This window comes from Mirounga leonina, unplaced genomic scaffold (assembly GCF_011800145.1).
Source record: "Mirounga leonina isolate KUSES-001 unplaced genomic scaffold, KU_Mleo_1.0 Mir_173, whole genome shotgun sequence".
Taxonomy (NCBI): Eukaryota; Metazoa; Chordata; class Mammalia; order Carnivora; family Phocidae; genus Mirounga; species Mirounga leonina.
In genome coordinates, this window is record NW_023270447.1 from 59440211 (window position 1) to 59458069 (window position 17859).

The window sequence follows — 17859 nt, forward strand, 5'->3', positions numbered from 1 at the left end:
TGGAGTGTAAGTGTCAAGTGAGCGATGGATACACAAGCTAAGAGCTCAGGGAGAGATCAAGGTCAGAGATAGAGATTTGGTAGTCATTTTTATGTAGATGTATTTACTGTCATAGAACTGAATGAGATCTGGAAGAACATTCATAATTGAGCCATGGAGCAGGCCAGCATTTCGAGGTAGGGCAGAGAGGAGCAGCAAAGGAGATGAGATTAGAGTGGTTTGAAGGGTGAAGAAAACCAGGGAGGAGAAGCCTGGGAAAGAGTAAGGAAGGAGGAAGGAAATCAGGAGAGCTGTGGGAAGGGCAGGTAAGATGAGGACATAGAAATATCCTTTGCTAGGGGCGCCTGGGTGGCTCAGTCGTTAAGCGTCTGCCTTCAGCTCAGGTCATGATCCCAGGGTCCTGGGATCCAGCCCCTCATCGGGCTCCCTGCTTGGCCGGAAGCCTGCTTCTCCCTCTCCCCCTCCCCCTGTTCGTGTTCCCTCTCTAGCTGTCTCTCTGTCTGTCAAATAAATAAATAAAATCTTAAAAAAAAAAAAAAAGAAATATCCTTTGCTAGCGTTTAAGGCATTGGTGACCTTGAACAGTTTTGGCGAAGTATTGAGGTTAAGAGCCAGACTAGAGAGAGTAGAAGTGGGATATTGTTTAGGGATACATACATATGTAATAAAGGAATAAAGATATACTTGGGTAAGATAAACCCTAAAGATTTGGGAGAGCAGTTGCCTCTGGCAGAGAGGGTAATGAGATTGGAGAGGGTATTGCAACAAAATAGAAATTTTATTTTTTTACATGAATCATGCGTATACACGAGTGTTCATTATGTTATTTTCTCTACCTCCTGTGTTAGGAAGCAGATGTAAATTTGGATCTTTTTTGCTTTTTATACCTGTGGGTCCAGGCAGTTGCATACTTTCTGGCTGCTTCCCAAGGCCTATGTAGAACCCTTGGGGCACATGGGTTTTTGCAAGAGGGCTTATTTCCAGTTCCTCAATCTTGGGCAGATCCAGTGAATTTTTCCTGGCCCTACATTGGTAATAAAACTCCTCCCCTCCTGTTGTAGGAACCGAAAGTCAAGAAATTAAAATGGAAAGGGGCGCCTGGGTGGCTCAGTTGGTTAAGTGTCTGACTTTGGCTCAGGTCATGATCTCAGAGTCCTGGGATCCAGCCCTGTGTGAGGGTCCGCACTCAGCAGGGAGTCTGCAACCCCCCTCACCCCCCCTGCTCTTGGGCTCTCTGTCTCTCTCTCAAATAAATAAATAAAATCTTCAAAAAAAATTAACATGGAGTGGTCCAAAACCAGTAAAAGCCACAGGAAACTCAGTTCCCAAAGTCGGGAATTCTTTTGTGCTAAAAAGGAAGACAGAAGTCAGGGCAGCAAGGGAGCTGACCCTGGAGAGGCGCATGGTCTGATAATAATGAAACCTCTAGGACCTTAGAAAATACAAAGCCATTAGATTAGGGATACATATGTCAGGGACTCCAGCATATTACTACAGACACATTACCATGACAGGAAAAAAAAAAAAAGCCCTCTGCTCCTTGAACTGGTAATAAAACAATCAGAGTCTATGAAATTGATATGCTTAGGGCGCCTGGGTGGCTCAGTCGTTAAGCCTTCAGGTCATGGTCCCAGGGTCCTGGGATCGAGTCCCGCATCAGGCTCCCTGCTCAGTAGAAGCCTGCTTCTCCCTCCCCCACTCCCCCTGCTTGTGTTCCCTCTCTCGCTGTGTCTCTCTCTGTCAAATAAATAAATAAAATCTTTAAAAAAATAAAATAAATAAAATAAAATTGGTATACTTAATATCAAAAAGAAAGAATAAATCATTGTGGGGGTGCCAGCTGGCTCAGTTGGTAGAGCACATGACTGTTGGTCTCAGGGTTGTGAATTTGAGCCCCATGTTGGGTATTGAGATTACTTAAAAATAAAATCTTAGGGGCGCCTGGGTAGCTCAGTCGTTGGGCGTCTGCCTTCTGCTCAGGTCATGATCCCAGGGTCCTGGGATCAAGCCCCACATCGGGCTGCCTGCTCGGTGGGAAGCCTGCTTCTCCCTCTCCCACTCCCCCTGCTTGTGTTCCCTCTCTTGCTGCATCTTTCTCTGTCGAAAAATAAATAAAATCTTTTTTTTTTTAAAGATTTTATTCATTTATTTGAGAGAGAGAGAGCACGAGCACAAGCAGTGGGAGTGGGAGAGGGAGAAAACGCTGAGCAGGGAGCCCGATCCCAGGACCCTGGGATCATGACCTGAGCCGAAGGCAGACACTTAACAACTGAGCCACCCAGGCGCCCCAAAAAATAAATAAAATCTTAAAAATAAATAAATAAAATCTAAAAAAAAAAAAAACATTGTGAAAGGATAAAGCAATATATAAAAAGGAACAGACATAATTGGACAAAAATAACAAAAACTTTTTTAATAAAGGGCACTGAAATTAAAAAAAAAAACTACAAAAACAATTCTGGAACTATACTGCAACTCCCAATGAAATAAATGATTTAGTGGATGGTAGGTGAAAGGTTACTGAGTACATGATGTTTGTAGGATGCCAGAGTATTGCTCCATAAATAATTTGCGTTAACAGTTTACAAAGGGAAAGCATACCTTTATATGGATGATGTGGCAGTCAGTACTGCAACCAAGTGATCAAACTTAGCATCACCAGTTATGGGGTGACCTGACATTATGTGTCTCTTGATAGGATATAATATGAACTACACAGCATCATCCAGGAGATAACAATGCCAAAAATATATAACCTAAATCCAGTCTTGTCCCTAGACTTGACTTCCTGCTTCCAGGAAATGCAGGGGATGGACGAACAAACTGAACAACACCAGGAGGAATAACAAGGCAAAATTAGAATGTAGGACACTACAAGATATTTAACCTGGTCTCTTCAAAAATTTCCTACCAAGATAAAAATACAAAGACTGTTCTAGATTAAAAGTTAATACAAATGACAACCAAACACAAATCATGAATCTTGATTGGATCATGGTTTAAAAAAATTGGGAGTAACTGGGGAAATTTGAATATGTAATAGGTATGAAAGATTTTAGGGAATTATTTCTAATTTACTTAAGTATAATAATGATACCATGATTATGTGAGAGAATGTTCTTATTCTTGGGAGATGCATGCTGAAATACTTAGAGCTAAAGAGTCATGCTGTTTGCAACTATATTTTTATTTTTTTTAAAGATTTTATTTATTTATTTATTTGACAGACAGAGAGCACAAGTAGGCAGAGCAGCAGGCAGAGGGAGAGGGAGAAGCAGGCTCTCCGCTGAGCAGGGAGCCTGAGCAGGGGCTCGATCCCAGGACCCTAGGATCATGACCCAAGCTGAAGGCAGACGCTCAACTGACTGAACCACCCGCGTGCCCCTGCAACTTTTTTTTTTTAAAGATTTTATTTATTTATTTATTTGACAGAGAGATACAGTGAGAGCAGGAACACAAGCAGGGGGAATGGGAAAGGGAGAAGCAGGCTTCCTGTGGAGCAGGGAGCAGATGCAGGACTCGATCCCAGGACCCTGGGATCATGACCTGAGCTGAAGGCAGACGACGCTTAATGACTGAGCCACCCAGGCGCCCCTGATGTCTGCAACTTTCAAATAGTTCAGAAAAAATAATGAAAACCAGGATATGTCACCCTAAAACGTGCCTCTTTCACATAAGAATTATTTTGAGTTGAAGCCAATTATGAAGCAGCATATACAGGAAAAGTTCTCTCTACCCTTCCCCTTTCTGCCTAAAGGCAGAATATAAATTTTCCTTTATTGGGGAGGAGACTGTAGACTCTTATCCACCCAGTGATGGCACCAGAGGAATCTGCAAACAAACCTTACTCCATTAGTCTCCCCCATATATTTATCTTCCCAGTTTCCTGTTCTTGGACCCTAAAAACTTTTTCCTTTGCCCTGTTATTTCTCTACAAATTTATCATTCTTTGTTGAAGATGCTATATAAGCCCAAGTTTAAGCCACCTCTTTGAGTTACTCATCCCTGAAGATTCTCCCATGTATACAGGAGATATACATGTTAATGAACTTCTGTCTGCTTTTCTCTTGTTACTCTTTTTTTTTGTTTTTTTAAAGTAGGCTCCATGCCCAGTGTGGGGCTTGAACTCAGGATCTTGAGATTGAGAGTCGCATGCTGTATAGACTGAGTCAGCCAGGTGCCCCCACCCCCTGCTTTTTTAATCTGTCTTTTGTTACAGAGCCCCAACTGAGAACCTAGAAGGATAGAAAGAAAAAAGATTTTTCTTTCTCTATAATAACATACAAATAAGCTAAAGGTAAGATGGCACAATGTTAAGAGCTGTTGAATCAGGTTGGTGGGTATATAGCTGGGTGCTATAGTAATCCTTCAACTTTATTGTCTGTATGAAATTGTTCATAATAAAAGTGGGGGAAATTACTAAATGGGGCAGATAAGATGATGAACTAATCTAGACTGATAGTGGTAGCTCCTTCCGCCAAAACCTGAAGATGCCTCAGAAGTGAAAGTCTGATATTTGTTTTAAAATAATTCAGGGGTTGGGGCGCCTGGGTGGCTCAGTCATTAGGCATCTGCCTTTGGCTCAGGTCATGATCCTGGGGTCCTGGGATCGAGCCCCACATCGGGCTCCCTGCTCCGCTGGAAGCCTGCTTCTCCCTCTCCCACTCCCCCTGCTTGTGTTCCCTCTCTCGTGTTCTCTCTGTCAAATAAATAAAATCTTTAAAAAATAATAATAATAATTCAGGGGTGCCTGGGTGGCTCAGTCGCGTTAAGCGTCTGCCTTCGGCTCAGGTCATGATCCGGGGGTCCTGGGATTGAGTCCCACATTAGGCTCCTTGCTCAGTGGGGAGCCTGCTTCTCCCTCTGCCTGCCGCTCCCCCTGCTTGTGCGCTCTCTCTGACATATAAATAAAAATCTTAAAAAAAAATAATCCAATAATCCAGCAGACCAGCAGTGTGGGGTGGGGATGTAGGAAATAATCATGGCCTTGAAGTGATGATCATGGGTGCTGGGTGATGGAAATGGCATCCTTGCACTTTTGTTTGCTTGAAATTTTCTACTTAACAGCAACAAAGAAGAAGGAGGAGGAGGAGAAACAGGAGTGAAAAGAGGTTGAGTATTTGAGAAACTAAAGTAAAAACTGAGAAATCCATGAGGAGGCTGGTTGGGACCAGTTGTGGGGACTGTGATGGCAGCCAGAGGGGAAGAGGATCAGGTGCCTGAGTAGGGGTGAGGCTGAGGGAGAGTTTTCAGTTGTGCTCCCCAGTGCCCCGCCCCTCCCTACCCCCACTCCTCAGGGCCCTGAGTGGATAGTTACATGCCTCATTGCTGTGTACGAGGCAGGAAGCCAGCAGCATCGTCCAGTACTCCATCCTGGCTAGGTAGGGGTAGACCAGTGGACCTTAAACATTACTTCTCTACCTCCTTCTCCATATCTTAGGGTCTGGACTTCAGCCTTTCCCTGCCAAGTTCACTGACATCTCCAAAGTAACACGAACTCAAAGGGGAACACATTTGCAATAAAAGAAAAACAAACTGAGAAACTGCTAATCAATGAGGCCAACTTACTCGACCTGAGTTTAAAGTAAGCTTAATAAATATGCTCAACAGATAAGGGAGGACATTGTTAACATAAGGCAGGAACAAACAGGAAGAATCAGTTGGAAATACTAGTTATGAAAACTTTAACAGTTGAGGGCCTCCTGGGTGCTCAGTCGTTAAGCATCTGCCTTCAGCTCAGGTCATGATCCCAGAGTCCTGGGATCGAGCCCCACATCGAGTCCCACATCGGGCTCCCTGCTCCGCGGGAGGACTGCTTCTCCCTCTCCCACTCCCCCTGCTTGTGTTCTCTCTCGCTATGTCTCTCTCTGTCAAATAAATAAAATCTTAAAAAACAGAGAGAGAGAAAACTTTAATAGTTGAAATCCATACATGGACTGAAGAGCAGAATGGTTACAGCCAAAATGAAACAATGAGCAACAACATCAGGATGAGGATTCACCCCAAAGGCATTGGGAAATGATGCAGAAAACAAGGAAGATTGAAAACAAATGAGCCAGTTGTTTGTGACACACACTGTTGGTGGCTAATCTAACAGCTATTCCCAGCTTCCTTACTCATGTCTACATTAGAGCCTGGAAGAACTAATTAACTCGCTTTCCTAGATTCCCATGCAATGAGAGCTGGCCATGTGACACAGTCCTGGCCAATGAGATGTAAGCAGGAATGTTCTGGGGGCTTCTGGGCGGGATATGTTGTTTTCTAATAGAAGGGAATGAAATGACATCGACGATGGTTTGCTCATAACATATCCTCTTTTTTTCTTGCCGTGGACATGGCTATTCTGTTTGGAGTTGTGTCAGCTGCCTTGTGATCATGAAGTAGGTTGATAATCATGAGATCAAAAACCCAACACACTCAGGACAGCCACGTAGGAGAGAAGAGCCCCAGGGTTCTTGGAGGCTGAGCAGTTGAATCAAAGTCAGCAATCACCTCCATCAAGACCCCTTGTGTAAATACAAAACCAAACAAAGCAAAACAAAACCCACCTGTTTAAGCCATCTTTATTCATGTTTTCTTTAACCTGCAGCTGAAAACATTCCTGATACTTTGTTCAATAATTTGGGAAAGAGCTACAAAGTTGAGATTCAAAAAAATAAGAGAGGGAGAAAAAGGCAGAAATCTGTGAAAAAGAGATTTAAAAAAGAATTAAAAAAAATTTAGTTGTTTAGAGGGCTGCTTGGCTGGCAGAAATTGAAATGATAAAAAATCTTTCATCTCCAAAGCACAAAGCTAAAGTAGATACAGATAAATTCTCCCAAACTTTCCAGGAGTAATTAACTCCTAATTTATACCAGTAGTTTCAGCCATCTGGAGCAACATAAAACTGGATCCATAACTGACACCATACACCAGAATAAATCTCAAGCCAAAAACAGTGGTTTAAGGCACCTGGGTGGCTCAGTTGGTTAAGTGTCTGGCTCTTGATTTCATCTCATGATCTCAGGGTTGTGAGATCGAGCCACATGGGGCTCCATGCTGGGTGTGGAGCCTGCTTAAGATTCTCTCTTTCTTGCTCTACCCCTCCATCCCCTAAAAAAGCAAAACAAAAAACCCCCCAGTGATTTAAACGTGAAAAAAAGAAACTACATGAAGCAGTAGCAGAAAATATGACTGAATTTCTTAAATAGTATGTATGAAGAAAGATTTTTAAACTATGACTTGAAATCTAGAAGAAAAGAAGATTGACAAACACAAAAAACACTTTTGGTTGGCAAAAATGAAAACTAGGAGAAATTATTAACAATTTACATGGCAGATAAAGGACAAATACCTTTAATACATAACAAGCTCTTTAAAATATTAAAATTAAGGGAAGCATTTCCTTTCTGTGATGCATGACTGAGAGATGGTAGTGCAGGTTTCCAAGAAAAATTGAGGGGGTAAGAGAAAGAGTGAAAACCCAACAGAAAAACGGGCAAAAAGACTTAAATAGGAAATATATGTACAAAATAGATCCACAAATGACCTTAAACATATGAAAACATACCCGGCTTCATTTATAAAAAAGAGAAATACAGATTAAAACTATACTGAGATGCCATTTTAGATGGGTAGAAATTTTAAAACTTGACAATATCCTGTTAGCAAATCTGTGGAGAAACAGATATATCCTCATACATTGCTAGAGGAAGCACACATTGTATAAAATGAAATTTTGGCAATATCTAACCCCAACATTTACGATTCTTACAGAGAAAATAAACTTCATACATTTAAGAAGTGTTTTTCATTTACCTTTGCATTAGTACTTAAAATATACATTTCTATTTCAAGGTAACATTTAAAAATTAACCTAATGCAGGGGCGCCTGGGTGGCTCAGTCGTTAAGCGTCTGCCTTCGGCTCAGGTCATGATCCCAGAGTCCTGGAATCAAGCCCCGCATCTGGCTCCCTGCTCCGCGGGGAAGCCTGCTTCTCCCTCTCCCACTCCCCCTGCTTGTGTTCCCTCTCTTGCTCTCTCTCTGTCATAGAAATAAATAAAATCTTTATTTTTTTTAAAGATTTTATTTATTTATTTGAGAGAGAGAGAATGAGAGACAGAGAGCATGAGAGGGAGGAGGGTCAGAGGGAGAAGCAGACTCCCTGCCGAGCAGGGAGCCCGATGCGGGACTCGATCCCGAGACTCCAGGATCATGACCTGAGCCGAAGGCAGTCGCTTAACCAACTGAGCCACCCAGGCGCCCTAAATAAAATATTTAAAAAAATTAATCTAGGGGCGCCTGGGTGGCTCAGTCGTTAAGCATCTGCCTTCGGCTCAGGTCATGATCCCAGGGTCCTGGGATTGAGCCCCTGCATCGGGCTCTCTGCTCCGCTGGAAGCCTGCTGCTCCCTCTCCCACTCCCCCTGCTTGTGTTCCTGCTATTGCTATCTTTCTCTGTCAAATAAATAAATAAAATCTTAAAAAAAAATTAATCTAATACAACAGCAGCATAAATATAACTGCAATTACAAAAAAAATGCTAAACTGGGATCCATAGATAAGTTATTCTCATGTTCACAAGTATGATTCTGAAATAAATACTACTTGTAAGCAGCTGTTATCGGCTTTTTAGGTTTGGTTTAAATACATGTATTTTCAGTTGTGGGGAAGCTTATATTATATTCCATGCACTGTCCTGAAAGGGTTAAGAGCCAACCAGCCCTAAAAACTGCGGTACTCAATCAGTCTGCAAAATAGGCAGAAAAAAAAGTTAAATTAAACAGGATTCCTACATAACTTCAAAAGCAACTAGAGTACTTCAGGATTGGCAAATTGTCCTCTTTATAACTGATTTTATCAGAAGGGTTTAAGAAGAAGCATATTATAGCACTATCGAGTACATTTAAAAGTGACATGTTTCTTTTGTGCTAATTTGACTCCCCTGAATGACCTAGCTAGTTAACTGGTCACTAGTAATTTGGTTACCAGGTAATTCAAGCCCGCAAGAAAGGAAGCCAAAATTTAAATTACTGTGTTATTGTCTGAGCCATTCAGATGATTTATTTTCAACATAAACATACAAACTCAATATGAGATGCCTAACTAAAGCAAGCACCACCAACAAAACCAAGACAACTTCTCTTCTTCTAAGGTTTAGGCTTTGCCCAGAATTCCTTATACACGGAATGGCTTGCACCAAGGGTCATTGCTCCCATGACAAAGCCTTGGGCTGCCACACGCATGTGGATCAGGTGAACAGACATTTTCGTATTTCCCCTGCTCTTCAATTTATATAATCCGTATGCAACGATTGCTGCAAACCCCGCCATTCCAATGGAAACAAAGGGTGCCTCTCTAGCTTTCCAGGTAAGTTTAGATCCCTGATCTTCGTCATGTGAAGAAAGAGAAACATCTGTGCCGGTTGATATAGCGGCTGCAGAATCCTCCTACAATTACAGGACTTAGGCTCCAACTCAGCATGTGACTCTTGATCTCAGGGTTGTGAGTTCAAGCCCCAGGTTGGACGTAGAGATTACTTAAAAAAAAAAAAAAAAAGATACAGACCCACAAATATGGAAAAAAACATATGCACAAGTTATTAGATGTAGTATTATTTTTTTATTATTATTTTTATTTTTTTTTAAGATTTTATTTATTTATTTGACAGAGAGAGACACAGCGAGAGAGGGAACACAAGCAGTGGGAGTGGGAGAGGGAGAAGCAGGCTCCCCGCGGAGCAGGGAGCCCGATGTGGGGCTCGATCCCAGGACCCCAGGATCATGACCTGAACCGAAGACAGACGCTTAACGACTGAGCCACCCAGGCACCCCTAATGTAGTATTATTTTTTAAAAAGACTTATTTGACAGGTGGATGGAAGGGCAGAGGCTCCAAAATGGAGGAAAGAAATCTATAGGAGGTTTTCCTTTACAATCACATCTAAAGCACATTTGAAGATATGTTCATATCTATTAAATGGTAGTACTGGGTATGTTTTTGTCCTCTGTACTTTTCTGTGGAGTTAGAAATAATTCATGACAATTTTTTTTTAATTTGAGAGAGAGAGAGAATGAATCTTAAGCAGGTCCCCCATTTTGGGACTCAATCTCACAACCTTGAGATCATGACCTGAGCTGAAATCAGGAATCTGATGCTTAACCGACTGAGCCACCCTCATGACAATTTTTAAAAATAAAATGAGAAATGAGGAAGGAGAGACAAGGATTAAAAAACTCTCTTTTGGGGCACCTGGGTGGCTCAGTTGGTTAAACGACTGCCTTCAGCTCAGGTCATGATCCTGGAGTCCCAGGTCCTGCCTAGGGCTCCCTGCTCAGCAGGGAATCTGCTTCTCCCTCTGACCCTTCCGCCCTCTCATGTACTCTTTCTCTCTCTCTTGTTCTCTCTCTCTCAAATAAATAAAATCTTTTAAAAAAAACAACTGTCTTTTACTATAGAAATTATTTCACCTAGCAAAAAACGCATTTTGAAGTCTCTGAAGTTTGAATCAATTTCAAGATTTGTGAAGCATTATTTAGACAATTACATGAGTCATTTAAACAAAAGTCTAGTGTGAAGATTAAGTCAAAATTGTACTAGTCAATGTAAATGCATCCACAGTGAAGGTTCTTTAAGGTGAAACTCAGTAGAAGCTATTTGTTTAGAATAAAAGTCCCATTTCTTCTCTTGTGGCTGCAGGAACATTTTTTTATTATTATTAAGTTTATTTAAGTAATCTCTACACCCAACCTGGGGCTGGAACTCATGACCCCAAGATCAAGAGTCACGTCTTCTCCAACTGAGCCAGCCAGGCGCCCCTTTTCTTACTCTTACAATACCATTTTATTTTATTTTTTACATTCTTTTCAGTGCATTTTTTTTAAATTCCACTATAGTTAACAGTGTTGTTAGTTTCAGGTGCACAATACAGCGATTCAACACTGCCAGCCATCACCCCGTGCTCATCACACCAAGTGCCCTCCTTAATCCCCATCACCTATTTCACCCATTCCCCCCGCCCCCCAGGAAAAAAAAATTTTTTTAAGATCTTATTTATTTATTTGACATAGAGAGAGAGAGACACAGCGAGAGAGGGAACACAAGCAGGGGGAGTGGGAGAGGGAGAAGGAGAAGCAGGCTTCCCGCGGAGCAGGGAGCCCGATGTGGGGCTCGATCCCAGACGCTGGGACCATGACCTGAACCGAAGACAGACGCTTAACGACTGAGCCACCCAGGCGCCCTGTTTTTAAGGAAGAGACTTGTGTCCGAACTTTTCCTGAAACAAAAACAGAGTGAAGTTGCTTTGTTGTGGTGTTCACTATATTCCCAAAGGAGAATGTGGTTGGAGGGTGAGCTGGCTATTTCCTTCCCTCTCCTCTCCCTCCTCCCTTTTTTTCCATCTGGGAGAAAACGGAGCCTCCCGGGTCTGCAGGGACGACCCAGGGAGAGAGGAGAGTAGATGCCCCCGAAGGGGCCGCCGGTGGAAGCCCGCAGGCTACGGGGGCTTGGAGGTGGCTCACGAGCCCTAGTGGACGAGGGCCAGCTGCTGGGGGCTCCGGTTTTTTTGGGGGGTGGGTAGTTAGGGGGAATGGCTTCCGCCTTCTCAGACGAATCTGTGGCGAGGTCGTCTGCTAGGGGAGCGGGGGAAGGTGCGGGAAGGTTTCGCGAGAGAAGAAGGTATAGGGCGGGGGCCTCGGGCGTGGGGAAGCCGAGCCGACGAGGGACGTGTCAAGTAGGAGTGGGGCTTTCATCGGAGGGGCGGCTCAGCTGCTCCGGGGGACAGAGATGCTGAGAGGGTGGAAGGCTGGGGCTTCGCCGGCTGCGGAGAGGTAGGGGGGGCTGGAGGGCTGGAGGGCTGGAGCGCCGCCCGGGGGGGCCCAGCTCCGCGGCCCGTCACCACGGTGGGGTTTACGCGCACGCCTCCGCCCACCTGTCGCCGGAGTGACAGTCGGAGTCCGGGGCCTCCCTCGCACCCAAGGTGGACCACCATCCTCGCCACCCCCCCGCACCGTTTAATTCCAGTCTCCTGGACCTTCTTCCCTCGGTCCCGTGACCGGCTCCTTCCCTTCGGCGAGATGCTAACCTTAAAGGGGGGGGGGGGCGGAGGGCTAGCCTTCGATCTCCCGCCTTTCCAGAAACGGACTGTTGGTCTCTCTGATTTTTCAGGGCCAGCCTTCTCAGGAGAGTTGCCCGCACCGCCCGCCCGCTTCCTGACCTCCGCTCCCCGCCAGCTCCCCGCAGCCCGGCTGCCGCCGCGCCCCCCTCCCTGGAAACCGCTCTGGCCAGGTCCCCGGCAACTGCGGCGCTGCTGAAGCCCACGGGCCTGGCCGCCGCATCTCCCGCATTGGACACAACTGGCCACCCCCTTCCTGAAACGTCTTTCCTGCCCTGGGTTTCGGTTTGGTTCACGCTCCTGGTTTTCCGCCAAGCCTTCCTAATTAATTGCACCTGCTCCTGCCGAGGGACTCCTGTAGGCTACTGTTTTTTGTTTTAGATTTTATTTATTTGTTTGAGAGAGAGAAAAAGAGAGCGAGCGAGCAAGTGGAGGGGCAGATGGAGAAGGAGAAACAGACCCACTGCTGAGCAAGGAGCCCAATGCAGGACTCGATCCCAGGACGCTGGGATCTTGACCTGAACCAAAGGCGGACGCTTAAACCGACTGAGCCATCCAGGCGCCCCCTGCCACTGTTTTTTAGGGATCTCTCCGAGTGGTTTGCCTCTCCTCACCTTGCACTCGTTCCTTGGGCAGTCTGAGCCATCATTTATTTCTCTCTGGTTTTACTGCTTCGTGTCCTAAGTTGTCTCTCAACTTCTTGCTCGCTATAATCTCCAAATCTGAGCCGGAGCAGCGGCTGTTCAGTGGTTCTCAATTTAGCCTGCATCGGAATCACCCGAGGATTGTTAACCCAGACACTTGGGTCCCCCTTCCCCCCCGTGACTCTGTAGGCCTGCGGTGAGGGCTGATCATTTGCATTTCTAACAAGTACCCAGGTATATTTTCTAGAGTTCTATAACAAAGCACCACAGACGGGGTGGTTTAAACCACAGAAATGAATTGTCTCACAGTTCTGGAAGCCTCAACTAATTACACCTGGTGACCCTATTTCCAAATAAAGTCACATTCTGAGATACTGGGAATAAAGACTTCAACAAATGAATTTGGGGAGGCACAATTCAACTCATAACACCAATAACACCAGGTGATGCTGATGCTGCTTCAAACCACTAATCTGATCCTATTGTCCTTTAAAAAGTTTCAATTGCTCCCCATTGCCCTCATGGTAAGTGGAAGCTCTTTGCTTGGCATTGAAGGCCCATCAAAATCTGGGCCACTTGGGCGCCTGGGTGGCTCAGTTGGTTAAGCGACTGCCTTCGGCTCAGGTCATGATCCTGGAGTCCCGGGATCGAGTCCCGCATCGGGCTCCCTGCTGAGCAGGGAGTCTGCTTCTCCCTCTCACCCTCCCCCCGTCTCATGTGCTCTCTCTCTCTCTCTCAAATAAATAAAATCTTTAAAAAAAAAAAAAATCTGGGCCACTTGCCCTTTCACTACCCCGGCTTATGGTGCTGCCCCGAATGCCCTCACCACCCTACTTTGATGAATCCTTTCATGCTTGGCCCATGTGTCACTGAACATTCTGTTTTCAGTGCTCACCACACATTCCTAAGGCCCAGCACAGAGTTTGACACAATGTTCAATATATTTTTGTTGAATGAATGCAAGAAGACAATTATTTTCAAGACTTAAAAAAGTTCAATTTTAATTTTTATTCAAGATAAATTTTACCTTGGAGTGTCAATTATAAAACAAAATGAAAACAACAACAAAAAATGAGACTGTTTGGACCAGGCGTCTATGTCCCTGCAAATCTGGCTTCTGCCCTGCCCTCTGGTGGTGACTCTAGGCCTAGCAGGAAAACGAACTAAGGAATTTACGGCAACCGGAGGCTGGTGACTAAGCTTCATTTACATACCCACAATGCATTGCACATGGTATTTCTTTTTCTAAAAACGGCTAGATTTTTCTTTTTCTTTCAACTCCCCCCCCCCCCCCAGAAATCAGATTGCCATCACAGAATTGCCTGAGATAAAGGCAGAAGTCACTGGCTCTTTTGGCTAAGTAACTACCATTGCTGTTCTAGGAGTGATAGTTACCCGTGGGCTGTGTGAGAGGCTTACAAAGCATGCTCTGGTTTCTCTTCAGATCGTATAAATCTTTCGCCTTTTACTAAAGATTTCCGTGGAGAGGAACAATTCTGAGTGTTTACCCAATTTTTTGAGGCCTTGCGCTTGCAGGGCTTATTAACGTGTGTTATAATGACAGACCTTGTTTGAATTTACTATAGGACTTTTATGTTTGTGTGTTAGAAACAGGTGTTTGCGTTTTCATTTTTATGTTGTAGGGTCTATAAAAAAAAATTACGATAGGTTTCTAACTCAGACTAGGTGTTTTGATAGGATGGCTTTTTAGGGGGTTGGTTGGTGTGAGATTCAGTTTTTTCTACGTGATTGGTTTTTGTAAACAATGGTTTCTCTGATTTTTGTTATTGTAACTATCACGTTTGGTTGATACAAATTTAGAAGTATTTTGTGGCGGCCTCGCTGAAATACTTTTCGTGATTCACCACCACTTATCTTTGCTTTTGGATTGTGTCAGGAGCCAGTGGTCCAAACTGGTCTGTTTGGGACCTGCAGAGTCAGGTGCTCTTGCATCTCTGTTAACCCAGTTCCACGTGGTTTTACTCTAGGATCTCTGCGTTTTCTTACGGGGGTTTTCTCACACATCCCCGCTGCAGTGCAGATTTCTGTCCCACGCGCATTTTAAGTAAACTGCCCTTTTCACCTGACTAGCCCAGCGCCTGCAACAAAGCCGATTTACTGAGTAGGTAACTTGAAGAACGAATTGGTTGCATGGGTCTACCTACTGCTCAAAGGGTCTATCTGTACTTTTAGCCACGAGGAAGGTCGCTCATGGTGGATTGCGTTACATCACTCCTTATTAGGCTTTTAGAAAAATGATGTCTCAGGCGTGGCTTGGATTGTGCCGCTGTGGAGTTTATGTTGGAGAGGCGATGCTGACCCCCGAAGGGGCAGGGGATGAAAGCCCTCACCCTGGAGGACGGAAAAGGAAGGAGCCATCTTGGGGAGGGGTGCCCACTGCAGCCTTACCCTCCAACAATGGCACCGTTGTAAGAAATTCAAGTACATTAGCAGAGGTGGTTGATACACTTCATCCTGCAGCCTTTGAATTTGCTACGCTCACAGGTTGGAGGCCACCAAGCATTAACTTAAATTGCCTCCTGCGCCTGGCATGGGGCACAGAGCAGTCGCGCAACAGATGTTTGCTATCAACAGAATATTCGGTAACCTGTTTTTGTTGAGGCCTTGAATAAAACTTTTATTTATTTTTTTTTTAAAGATTTTTATTTATTTGAGAGAGAGCGTGAGGGGAGGAGGGTCAGAGGGAGAAGTAGACTCCCCGCTGAGCAGGGAGCCCTGCGCGGGACTCGATCCCGAGACTCCAGGATCATAACCTGAGCCAAAGGCAGTCGCCCAACCAACTGAGCCACCCAGGCGCCCTAAAACTTTTAAGTTCTGCTTTTTTTCTTTTTTTTAAAGATTTTATTTATTTGACAGCACAAGCAAGGGGAGGGGCAGGCAGAGGGAGGGGGAGAAACAGATTCCCCACTGAGCAAGGAGCCTCAGCGGGGGGGGGCATTATCCAAGGACGCTGGGATTATGACCTGAGCCAAACGCAGACACCCAACCGACTGAGCTACTCGGGTGCCCCTGAATAAAACTTTCAAAGTTCAAGCTTGGGGGGGGGGGTACCCGGGTGGCTCAGTCGGTTAAGCCTCCTATTCTTGGTTTCTGTTCAGGTCCTGATGTCAGGATCCTGGGATGGAGCTCCCCATCTGGCCCTGTGCTCAGTGGGGAGTCTGCTTCTCTGCCTCTCTCTGCCCCTCCCCTGCTCATGCACCGTCTCTAAAATAAATCTAAAGAAATCTTTTATTTTTTTATTTTCTAAAAGATTTTATTTGACAGAGAGACACAGTGAAAGAGGGAACACAAGCAGGGGGAGCTGGAGAGGGAGAAGCAGGCTTCCCGCTGAGCAGGGAGCCTGACACTGGCTAGATCCCAGGATGCTGGGATCATAACCTGAGCCATAGGCAGACCCTTAATGACTGAGCCACCCAAGTGCCCCCAAAATAAATCTTTTTTAAAAAAAGGGAAAGAAAACAGAAGGTACATTTTGGGGACAGTTGTGGAAATTTTAGTATGCACTCTATTTTATTTTATTTATTTATTTATTTATTTATTTATTTATTTATTTATTTTAAGATTTTATTTACTTATTTGACAGAGAGAGACACAGCGAGAGAGGGAACACAAGCAGGGGGAGTAGGAGAGGGAGAAGCAGGCTTCCCGTGGAGCAAGGAGCCCGATGCGGGGCTCGATCCCAGGACCCTGGGATCATGACCTGAGCTGAAGGCAGATGCTTAACGACTGAGCCACCCAGGCGCCCCTGCACTCTATTTTAGATATTAATTATAGGTTTTGTTGTTGCTGTAACAAGTTAACTACAAACTTTGTGATTTAACACAAATTTATTCTCTTACAGTTCTGGAGGTCAGCAGTCTAAAATCAAGGTGTTGGCTGGGCTGCCTTTCTTCTAGAGACTTTAGAGACTGTTTCCTTGCCTCTTTCAGCTTCTAGAAGCTGCCTGTATGTGACCCCTTCACATCACTCCAACTCTTCTGCTTCTGTCATCTCCTAGTTCTAACTCTGGATCCTCCTGCCTCCCTCTATATTTATAAGGACTCTTGTGATTATCTCGGGTCCACCTGGCTAACCCAGAATAATCTCCCCATCTCAAGACCCTTAATTTAATCACGCCCACAAAATTCTTTTTACCATGTAACATATTCACAGGTTCCAGGCATAGGATGTAGACCTATTTGGGGACCATTACTCAGACCACCAAAATAATGATACTGTAATTATGTAGGAGAATGCCCTTATTCTTAGTAGAAACATAATGTGAATATTTAGTGGTGAAATGTAATCTCCACTCTGAATGTGGAACTTGAACTCAGGACCATGAGATCAAGAGTTGCATGCTCTATCAACTGAACCAGCCCAGGTGCCTCAATAACCGAAACTTTCCAATGGCTCAGGAAACACAGAGAGAGAAAGCAAAAGAGTGATAGGTATACAGGTATTCATTGTATTTTTCTTTTTAAAGATTTTATCTATGAGAGAGAGAGAGAGAGGCAGAGGGAGAAGCAGGCTCCCTGAGGAGCAGGGAGCCCGATGCAGGACTCAATCCCAGGACCCCAGGATCGTGACCTGAGCCAAAGGCAGACACCCAACCATCTGAGCCACCCAGGTGCCCTATTCACTGTATTTTTCTTTCAACTTTTTTGTAGCTTTGAACTTGTAAGAAGTGGGGGAAGTATGTATTAATAAATTCCATGTAACGTGTATGATTTACATATTTATATTATACTTAAGATTCAATTTTAAAAGTTCCATTGTTTTTATTAAACTATGGTCACCTTAGACCAGTGGCTTCCAGATTTTTGGATTTTCCGATTATTAAAATTTCAAAAAATTTCTGGGGTACCTTTTTACCATCATCCTGCAAACAAAGGCCATCTGAAGACTAAAAACAGACACTTCTTTAAAACAGAAAACCCACTTACCTTTAAAGCGTAACTATATTGTTAACTTTCCTCTTAAAGCTCATTTTGAGACGGCCTTCGATTAACAATATCAGGGCCGGTGATGCCCTCTTGTGGCCACCTGGAGAATTACTGCTACCTATCATTTCCTCTGATTTGATGGACAATTTCCTGTCATTAACACGTGAATGCCAGGCACT

General features: G+C 44.4%; 1 protein-coding gene and 1 non-coding gene across 2 annotated transcripts; one reads left to right on the top strand and one right to left on the bottom strand.

Annotated features, from left to right (window-relative positions):
• Positions 1–8571: 8571 nt before the first annotated feature.
• On the bottom strand, positions 8572–11967 carry LOC118019602 (HIG1 domain family member 1A, mitochondrial-like). Its single transcript, XM_035018990.1, has 2 exons — positions 11908–11967; positions 8572–9428 (listed from the first exon to the last, which is right to left on the bottom strand). The coding sequence occupies exons 1-2, from the start codon at positions 11965–11967 to the stop codon at positions 9129–9131; spliced, it is 360 nt and encodes a 119-aa protein (XP_034874881.1). The 3' UTR covers positions 8572–9128.
• A 2191-nt stretch (positions 11968–14158) lies between these two features.
• LOC118020535 lies at positions 14159–14274 on the top strand. Its single transcript, XR_004681942.1, has one exon. It is a non-coding gene; the product is annotated as a U5 spliceosomal RNA (small nuclear RNA).
• The last annotated feature ends 3585 nt before the right edge of the window (positions 14275–17859 follow it).